General features: G+C 33.5%; 1 protein-coding gene across 1 annotated transcript; it reads left to right on the plus strand.

The window, feature by feature from the left end:
* Positions 1 to 2234: 2234 nt before the first annotated feature.
* LOC100810998 (60S ribosomal protein L18a-like protein) lies at positions 2235 to 5928 on the plus strand. Its single transcript, XM_003546707.5, has 4 exons — positions 2235 to 2755; positions 3665 to 3740; positions 5148 to 5262; positions 5624 to 5928. The coding sequence occupies exons 1-4, from the start codon at positions 2521 to 2523 to the stop codon at positions 5681 to 5683; spliced, it is 486 nt and encodes a 161-aa protein (XP_003546755.1). The 5' UTR covers positions 2235 to 2520; the 3' UTR covers positions 5684 to 5928.
* Positions 5929 to 11163: the final 5235 nt, after the last annotated feature.

Consider the following 11163-nt stretch of genomic DNA (forward strand, 5'->3'; position numbering starts at 1 on the left):
GACCCAAATCTATTGTCCAGGCCCAGTTGTTTGGTATTTCCCTTTCATCACCTTTACATTGTTTTTCGCCACTCAGTCTTCCTCGAGCCTTGTGTTCACCTGCTTCTTGGCACCTAAATTCCCCAACTCGCATATTGTCATATAGATTTTCACCTCAAACTTCTCCCCTTTACTATTTTCATGAAAGATCACCACGTCCTCATGGCACCCTTTGTTGTCTAAAAAACTATGATCTGTCAAGCTCAATGTTTTTCCGGACATTAGTTGACCCTCTAAGCAACATAGGTGTACTACCCTCACGCCCCTGGCTAAACTCCTTTCCTTTTTCCATTGTCATTTCCTCTGACGAAGTTTTTCGACCATGGTATCGGCCCATGGTATCCTGTTCATCCTCTTTTCTCCCCTTTATCACCTCTTCTAAGTCTTCTACAGAGCACTCAGACATGATAAAGCCAACATCTCATCCCACCTTGCTACCAAAGGAAGAGTCATCACTAACATTCTCTCTACCCATATTGCAATGACACAACTATAATCGATTTGCATAAATGTACATCCTCACCAAGCAAACTACCCCATTAATCTTCACTCTCATCTTTGTTCTCATTTATTAAGGTGATGACATAAACACCAAAATGCATGCTAAATCTACCTGAGACAAGGTTCATGTCTGCTCTGCCATATCCACATATTTACCAAACTTAGAACCAACTTAGAAAAACATTCCTCCCCCAGGCACTGATAGGAACTCCAACGCATACGATCCACACAAGTTTATTTGTAGAAACAATATTGTCATATAATTTTTGAATAGATTTGAATATGGATTGGCAATTATCCCTTTCCTGTGCACATAGCTCATACATCCTCTCCTCAGATAAGCCTGAGATTAACACCAAATCACCCCTCATGTATCTAAACTTGACTTCTTCCCACCCATCCATAAGATACATATCATCAATTAGGTCAAACATTTTTAGGCCTGTAAGAACACCTACCTAGCATTGATCCAACCAACTTCTATCTTCAACCTTCACATTAATCACTAACCCTTTCCAATCTTCAACCTCAGCGTCTTGTTCAATAGTGTTCTTCACTTTTCCACACACTTTTAGTTCCATTCATTTTGTCCGTGATATTTTTGAAGTCGATATTGTCATGCTTATGTTGTTGGGCATCGATTGGTGCAACAAAATGGGGTGTTTGTTTTTGGGTAACCAAACAAGGCTTAGAGCCCTGTACATGCTTGTAGCTAGCTTATGTTCTATATTTGTTGTGGGATAGCACTTGTTTGTTGAACCTTGGAAGGTTCACATGCATTTTTTGCCTCCCAATGCATATCTTGTACAATTGTTGTTCAAGTGCTCTCTTGTTCTGCACACCCCAAAGCAAACAAATCCATAGCATCTTCCCCATCTGTCTCTTTGATCAATAAAAAAAAATACTTCCTTTACTAGTTTGTATCTCTTGAATATAACCTAGAATTGTTTTTGTCCAAAATTATCTAGGAAGTTAGTGAAGAAGAAGGACATGATATCTTTCTCAGCATACCTCTTATGTTTCACTGCTTCTCAACCTTCGTCTAGCTCCTTCTTCCCTATATCCTCTTCTTTCTCCTTCTCACACAACCCTTTTTGTGCCACTGGATCCTCCTCATCATCCCTCTCTCTATATTTCTCCCTCTCACACTCTCCATGTTTCTCCTCCTTGCTATATTTCCCCTCTCACACTCATTGTGTTTCTACCTCTTTGCCATGGAACAGAGAAAGACTTAACCAAGTGCTTGCATGTATTAACTCATCACATCTAACTTGATCTGCTTGAGAGTAGCTTCCGCATATTCTCATCATTTTTTGATGTGGTTTTTAATGTTAATGCATATATAGGATGTGAAAGCAAACAACACCCCAACAAACAATAATCTTTTTCTTTTCCTAAAAGTAATGTTTCCTTATAGCTATAAAATCATAAGGTTAACCTTCAAACGTAGAGATCAGTGAAGTAGATTTTGTCTCTTTTAATAAAATCTTCTCCATAGTACACTTGAGAATTAAATTCCTATCAAAATGCATAAAAGATTTAATCATCTATTAATTGTGTTAAACTTTATGTGTATCGATGGACAACAATAATGATCATTAAAATTAATATATTCATTACTAATATCATAATTGAAAAAAAAAAAAAAAAACCCTATTCAATACCGAAGGATGACCCGCGGAACTAAACAGGCAAACGCGCTTTATAATCTTCGAAACAAGGCCAAGTGATGCATGTAACAAAAATTGCAACCCGATCCCCCGTTTCAAAGCTACCACTTTTCAGAGACACTTAAAAATATTTAACACTTTCCCCTAACCTTCACACGATGGGTCCACACAACAATCACTCATAATCATCCCTTTCCCCATTCACACAAACAAACACAACAACGCCACACTCACCTGATCAAAGAAGCATTTCTCTAGCAGCATTTCTCACTAGTCAAAAACCCTCTGAGAGAGAGAGCTCACAACAAAGATGACCGACGAAGACAAACCCAAAGCCTTCTCCGGCCACCACCATCACCCTCCTCCACCGCAGCCACAACCCTTTCCCGCCGCCCAGTACGGCACCTTCCAAGGCGTCGCCAACTACCCTCCTCCGCCGCAGCCGCACCCCGCCATCGGCTTCCCTCACCCCGTTCCGCCGCCAGGCGCCGCCGACTCCTCCGCCCCTCCTCCGCCGTACTACCCGGGGTACCAAGCCGTTCCCGGTATGGCTCTTCCCTTCTGAGTTCTCTTCATTTTTTTTAATGAAATTTTTGGTTAATTTAATTTAAATTATGGGTTTGATTTGAACTTGGAAATGAAAGGTGCGAAATTTCGTGTCTAGGATGATGTTTTGTGTGATGGGTTGGATCAAAGATTGGAACTTTCGAGATGGGTTTGGCTTTGTTGAGTTCTGTTTGGTTTGACCTGCAATAGAGTGATAGGTCAACTGCGTGTCTGTGTGCAATTTTGGGGTTTGAGGAAAAGTTTCTGTTCTTGGGTTTACTTGATTGTTGTGAGTGAGTTTTTTTGGTTTGTTTTTCTTTTCTCAGTATGTTTGATTGATGGAGGTTGAGAATGATTGTGAGTGTGTGAGTGTGGTGATGGGAGTGATTTGGAAAATGTTGTTGGCAGTTTGATGTTGTAGAATCCAATGGATTTGGTGGCTGTTGATGGTGATTCAGGGTTTTGGATTAATCACTGGTTTGTCTGTGATTATTTATTATCCCACATCATGGTTTTAAGCTTTCTACATGTTGCCTATATATGATCAAAGTGGTGGGATTAGGTTACAGGATCATTTGGCAGGTTGATAGACTGCTTGGAGAACTAGATCTACACTGTTTGATAATTTTACAATTCTGATTGAGACTTGTATATGCTCTTTCACTAAGAGTCATGTTGGTGTTATGCAATCCATGTTTTTACATTAAAATGAAGTAATAACAAATCATGCAGCACTTGCTTGGTGAAAGCAAAGCTGGTTATATTAGGAGATGATTATGAGCAGTTGGATTTTGTATTTGAGAATCTGATGGATGTTAGTTTGATAATGACATCTCTTTGTAGTGTAACGGGCTAAATTTTCCAGCCTGCAAGATTTTGATATGGTTTCCTCTGTGATATTGATTCAGGTTATGCAGTTGCTGAAGGAAGACCTGTAAGAGAACGCCACCTTGGTTGCTGTGGCCTTGGTTGTGGCTGGTGTCTGTAAGTAAATTTCCTGCATAGTGGCATATTACTTGTCAGCAATAACTTGTAGATAACTGGAAGTGAGCATTTTGACTTGCCTTTTTGTGTATGACGTTCTTATTTTGAAGCTATATATACATATAAATACATATACATAACATACAATCCAAAGTCAAGATATAATTCCTAGCCTGTTCTGTTGGTAAAGATTGCTAAATCCCTATAACAAGAGAAGTCTCTATTTTCTATTTATTGTAGAGTATGCGCCATTAGTAGTCTACTAGTCTTTCTTTGGTTTATGTTAACCTCAATTTTTTGTTTTTGGATAATTGCTTTTATTTTATTCTTCTATAACCATTAACATTTTCACTGACGAAAGTTGGTTTTGCTTTTTGCTGAAAACTTAAATATCAAATTTGTCTATTGTGCTTGAGGAAAATGCTTTCTTTAATTTCTGGTGTTAATTTCTTTTATTTTTTATTTTATTGAGTTAAGATACATGCACAGATGCATCTAAAGAATATTCAAATCATAAATGCATTCTTATTTTGAATTGCAATGGTGAGTCTACTGAAAGTAATTTTTGAGCTGAGAAAATAGGCAATGTAATATTATGATAGTAAATTTGCTTGTTTATCACAGTTTTCTCATTATGCTTGCATTTAAGGAGTTGCTGGGCTATGAAATTTATTACAACTTGAGAGGGAGAGAAGAGAGAAATGGCATAGGATTTGCCATTTCGTGAGATGCTTCTCGAACATCAACTTATTTGACATGTTTTTGAACATGGTCACCTTCTAGACAAGCTGCTTTGAATTTCTAGCAGTTTGTGTGTATTGGTGTCTACACCTTTTCTTTATTATTGACCACCCCTTCCCCCCTTGCCATTCAAAGGAAAATGGAAAATGGTTGAAGCCATTATTTATATCAGTGTATGATCAGGTTGTACTCGTAATTTTTTTCCTTGATATTTTAAGGTATGGCGGTATGGCCAACATTTTGCCTTTTATTATTATCATTGTACATCAAAATTGAAATACTGTATTCACAATGTGAGACAAGTAGGCTATTGACATGATTCTCCATGACTTTTCTTTAATTTCTCATGGAAATTATTTCAACATCTCTTTGAAAATATTATATCCTGCCTCGGTTAGGGTGGTTAGGGAAGTGTTTTTTTTGGGTGCTAATGAGCTTGGACCTGGTGGATCATATCAGTCTTAATCTGGTTATTCATGCATGATGGGGATGGTTCGTATATGCTTCCATTAAAATGCTGGAACCATTTACGTTGTTTCCTTTTACATTATCCAATGTTAATTCTCATATCTGTTATTTTCTTTTCTTTTCCCGTGTGTTGATACGAGTCAGTTACTTTCGAATTTAATATTGGTGTGTTGATTTCCAATAATTTTTGTTGTGAAGGTTTATATTAGGCTTCTTTCTTGCTGGTATTCCATGGTACGTCGGGGCAATAATTATGCTTTGTTCCAGAGTAGACTATCGAGAGAAACCTGGATATATTGCTTGTGTAGTTGCTGTAAGTGATTCTATCCTTTCTTCGTTTCACTTGAATCCTGTTTCATTTGTTTCAGTTCTTAATTTCTTATATTCTTTTAGCTACCCCGTCGTTTGAATTTTGTCAGATGTTCCCAAGGGGAATTGTGTGGCGTTATAGGCTTATTGCACTAAACCTCTTGGTTTTTATCTCCACATCACCCAAGCTTTTTGTATTGTTAGTTGCATGTAGCATTGTGAAACTTAAGATGTTCTTGTAAATTGTAATTTATAATTAGATTGAGGATTAAATTGCTTGAAGTTGTGTTTACTTGTATCATTATTCATTAATGTTACATAATGCACGAGAAGGTCACACTAGCTTTGTGAAACTTCTTTTGCAGGCTGTTCTGGGTACAATTGCGATTATTCTTGGTGTGACAAAGGGAGTAGATGATTGGTAATCTTCATGCCAAGAGTTGTAAAGTTTGCTAGACCAGTGCATGTAAAGTTAATCAGTTGCTGGAAATTATGTCTGAGTTCGGTTTATGTATTCATTGAAAACTGCTACCATGTCTAATATGTATTGTTTGATTTATTACAAGGTTGTCCTGGTCCTGACTATATATATATATATATATATATATGATGGGGCAAGAGTTTACATTAATTATTTTTATGGAAAATTTTTATAGTGAGTTAACAATTATATGCTGACATTATTTGTATGGAACATTTTCAGTATAAGGTCATGTTTATGGATTGTTTTAATAAGGATCATGTTTATCTTACATGCTCCTTCTCTCGGATAGCAATATTTGGCTTCCCATAAGGACTTACTAGTACCATACTACAAGACAGCAGCTATGATTGCACCATAGGCCGTAGATTGGTAGTTTATTACCTATGGAGTAGCAATCCAAAGATTTAATAACAGTTCTTAGGATCAGATGATTGCTGAGTTTTTGGTTTTTAAATGTATTCTATGTTTCTTGAAAAGTTTGAATGAGCATTCTATGTTTAAATTGCAGGATAGTTTAATACCACGATTTTGTAAGTTGATCAAATGCATCATTGGTTCAGTTAATACCAAGATTGTTTCACTATTTTCTAGCCAACACTCTTAAATCGAAGGTGTGGTATCAACGCCTTTTGGTTAGATAAAGTCGAATAACTTCTCCTTAGACAACATCTTATATTTAAATCTTAAAATGAAAAAAAGAAATGAGTGTTGCGAAAAAAAGTTTCATTTTCAGTAATTTCTATATGACTCAAGTCAAACTAACCAGAATCTAAAACAACTTTAATACAGGCAGAGTCTTGGAAAGATTGAGGGTGTGGTAATCATATATAACTGTTTTTTAACTAAGATAACTTCTTAATTAAGTTTCACCTTATCTTTTGGAGTTGTAGGTGTCCCAATGATATTGTATTATTCTAAACCAATTTAATTTGATGCTTATGTTAGGAAATATGTTCTACCTAATATTTTGATGTGTTATATCTATTATTTAATGGGTAAATAGTCATTTTTATCATTGAATGTGTAGAGTGTTGACAAACTCATTTGTAAAAGAAAAAAAAGTACGACAAATTTATCCATTAGTTAGTTTTCATATGTTATTCCTACTCAAAGAGCTTGCGTGACACATAGAGACAAAAATGTCACAAAAATTATTGTCAGCATGACTCTTGAATAGATTAGACCAAAATGTCAATATGTTACTATTGGACCAAAATGTCAATAATTTTTTTGGACCAAAATGTCAATATGTTATCATTAGACTAAAATATTAGTAAGTTGTCATTAGACCAACATGTCAATAATTTTTTCATTAGACCAAAATGTCAATAATTTTTTTTGAACCAAAATATCATTATATTTCTATTGGACTAATTTTTCAGACCCTAAATTCCGTTTCATTTAAGGGTAAAATATAATTTGATATTTATCTTCCTCCTTTTTTTTATTGTTGCAAGCATAACATTATAATAAACACTTAAAAAAAATAAGAAAGCAAACATAATTTAAAACAAATATAATAATAAGCATAATATTGATTAATAAGCATAATTACTTTTAACAAAATTATATTTTATTCACAATGAAACGAATTTTGAGGTCTAACAAATTAGTCCAATGAAAACGTACTAACATCTTGGTAAAAAGAAAGAAAGTTATTGACATTTTGGTCTAATGGGAAATGACTGACATTTTAGTTCAATGATAAATTATTGACATTTTGGTCTAATGATAATTTAGTGACATTTTGGTCCAATATATTTAGTAGTCATGTTGACAATCATTTTTATGACATTTTTTGTCTCTCTATGTCACTTAGGGTCTTTCATTAACGGTAACAGACAAAGTTAACATATGGATGGATTCATCACAATTTTTCACTTTCGATGACTAAAATTTGAATTTTCATCTTTTGCGGACGAATTTGTCAGTATTAGAGATAAAGATCACTATTAATCCTTATTTAATTCTAAAATGTTATTATCACTGAAATAATTAAATTGGCTATTCATTTTTTATTTTCATTTTATAATTTATATAACTTCAAATGCATTAAAATATTGTGAAATTCAGAAAGACAACTATGAAGGCAAATTTACGAAAGAGGGTTCCTTTTAAAAACAATTTACGGGATGGGGTCTATTTCAAAAGAAATAACGGAGGGGGTATGATATTTACGTGCAATCCGCCATTACTACTGGCGGCAAGCTTGTATCGCTATCGGCAGCAGCGGGACACAGGCGGTATCGCCATTGGCATCAGCGATACACTTGTATCGCCATTGGTAGCTGCGGAACAAAAGCTGAGTCACTCTGCGTGCCGCTATTCAAGCTGGCGATACATGCTGACTAAGCATGTCGCCATTAGGACTGGCGGGACATGCCAACGTGGGCAGTCCCGCCATTGGTGCCTGCGAGACCAAGCCAGCATTGTTTTGCATTGATTAGCGGAATGTAGGTCACATGCATTTGTAGGTTATTCAGACTGATGGGCTGTGACTCAACAAGCTAGGGCACGTTCTTGCTTTTTGCAGGAAAACTAGACCATTGCTTTGTAGATAGGGCACTGTTATTGCATTGGTCTTTGTAGATAGGGCACTGTTATTGCATTGGTTAGGACAATGAAGGTCACATGCATTGCAGTTGAGGGTATTCAGACTAGTACTAGTACGTAGGAGGTAGGAGGTGACATGCATACAGGTTCCTTTGTTTGATATTACAGATAGCTTTGGTGTAAATTTTGTTTAAATACAGCAGTTGGAATGATACTCCATACTTGCAAAATTTGATATTGAAGAGAGTAAGAAAGACTTTGAAGTTTGCTGAGGAGAGAGGAAGAAAGACTTTGAAGTTTGCTGAGGAAGAAAGACTTTGAAGTTTTGAAGTTTGTTGATTCTATAGTAAGATTATATTTATTTAAAGAAAGTCTTATTTAGTTTTGTTTATTTATCATGTACAAATTTTTTATTTTGAAGTAATAAATTTTATGGTTAGAATAAAATTTTAAGGTAAAATTGTATTAATTTTGTAAATTAGATTTTTAATATAGAAATTATTAGCAATAATTAATTGTAAGCCTTTTTTTTTAATGGTTTTTGTGAATGAAATTAATTTCTGTATTTGACATATACAATTGTTTTGGTATTATTTGACATATAATTTAATTTAAGACAAAAACTAATTATATGCTATTTCTTAACTATTTTGTGGTTTGTTTTGAGTTAAAAACGAAGTTTCATTTTACTTGTGATAAAATTTAGTATAAGTTAACAAAAAGAAATTGTAATTTTAATTATAAAAAACAATAACGAAACTACAAGGAAATTAAAATTAATGATATGCAGAATAATGTATATATAAATTTAATTTAAAAGTCCCGTTATTTAATTTACTAACATAAAAACTAGCATGGGAATAACAATTTTTCATTACTATATTTATTAGTAATTTATTGATTTTTAATAATCTTAAAAGAACTTTATCTAACTTGGACTTTTAGATTATTTGATACTTTATGGTAAATAAGAAAAATATTGAGATAACAAATTAGCACTAGATCAGGTCTAATTATTTCTTCACTTTTCGAAAAATAATAGGTGAATATTCTATATCTCCATTTTGTGTTTGAAATTTTTGTGAAGTTGAGGAATTTTTCATAAATTATTTAATTAGAGTAATTTTTTTTAGAATAAAGTATGAATGTGTAGTTTAAGTTTAATAGAGCAAGCAAATAAATATTTTATATTTGTATCATTGACAAAATATTTAATTTAAGTAATAATTTTATTTGTTAGACTAAAATTTGAAGGTCAAGTTTAAGTCAATTTTTTCTAATTAGAATTTTTATTTTAAAATTAGTTTGAGTAATTATTTGTAATCCTCTTTGTTCATGGTTTTTGTGGCTTAGAAGAAATTTGACGTGTGACCCTTCCGGTTATAAATATTATAGGTGAGTCTTTAAGTTTTTGAAGGATTATTTTTTTGAATTATTTAATTTGACGTATGAGTAATTTTTTTTTGTTAGAATGATATCTCAATGTTTACTTTAAGTTTAATAGAGGAAGCAAATAATTTTTTTTATTTTTATGATTCACAAAATATTTAATTGAAGTAATAATTATTTTATTTAGAAACAAATTTTAACACGTGAAGTTTAAGCCTATTAATTTTTGTAATTAAGTTTTTTACGTTGAAGTTATTTTTTAATAATGTTTACTTATTTTAATTTGTAGTTTAAGTTTAAGTTTAAGTTTAAGTTTAAGTTAGTAGATCAACCAAGCAAATACACTTATTTATTTTAAAACTACTATTGTTATGATTAATTATTTTTAATTTTGATCATGTAGGTATATCATGAATTCAATTATTACAGTGTTGTATTTCAATGGAAGAGTATATGAAGACAATGATGGTGTAATATTTGAAGGCAGTAAAAAGGCCATTCAGATTAAACGCGGAATTAGTTTCAATGCTTTGAAAAAAAAATTGGAGATAAGGTAAAGTTAGAAAATAATGAAATTATTTCTACTATAAGTTGTAGATTTTTAGTTTCAGGAAAATATGTTGCGTTGCAAATTTGTGATGACGAAGATGTTGAAACTATGATCGAAAGTTTTCAGCAACAACAACAAATGTCAGTTCTAGAATTATACGTAGAAAAGGATGTTGCTGGTGGTTCTATGTTTCATGCTGCAAATTCTGTTACGTCATGTGGACGTAATGTATCTCATGATGACTCGGAACTGCCAAGAAATATAAGCAATTTACATGTTGATGAAGATGATGATGATTATCTTGCATCTAACTCATACGTTGAAGAGTCTTTCGATGAAGATGATAGTGATGATGGAATATCTAATACAGACGATGAAGTCACTGACATCGTTGAACCAGTTTCAATTGTTCACCCAAGCCAAGGTAAATGTTTGTGAAATACAAAATTAGTTGAATACATCTATCTTTTTATGAGAATTGTATTTAATGGTAACTAAATAGGATTAGTTTGTTGACGTGATTTTTTTTATAAAAAATTATTAGGTGTACCAGAAATTCAAAATCCATTTTGGAATGATGCTATGCATTATAATAATATCAATTAGAGTCATCCGGACGAGGAGGACATTTGTGGTCTGGACATGCCAACGACTTTTAATGTTGGACAAGAATTATATGTTGGCATGGATTTTGACAGTAAAGATGCGGTCAAAAATGCACTCAAACAATATGTGATGAAGGTGCATCAAAGTTTTAAGGTTGTTGAAACGAAATCACACAAATATATCGTTTGTTGCCCCAACAACACCGAAGAGTCTCCTTGCCCTTTTTATATGAGGGCAATTTTATCCAACCAAACTGATGCATGGAAAGTGACACAATGGGGTGGACCGCACACATGTCTAAATATGACTATGACACAAGACCA

Source organism: Glycine max, chromosome 15 (assembly GCF_000004515.6).
Source record: "Glycine max cultivar Williams 82 chromosome 15, Glycine_max_v4.0, whole genome shotgun sequence".
NCBI classification, from domain to species: Eukaryota; Viridiplantae; Streptophyta; class Magnoliopsida; order Fabales; family Fabaceae; genus Glycine; species Glycine max.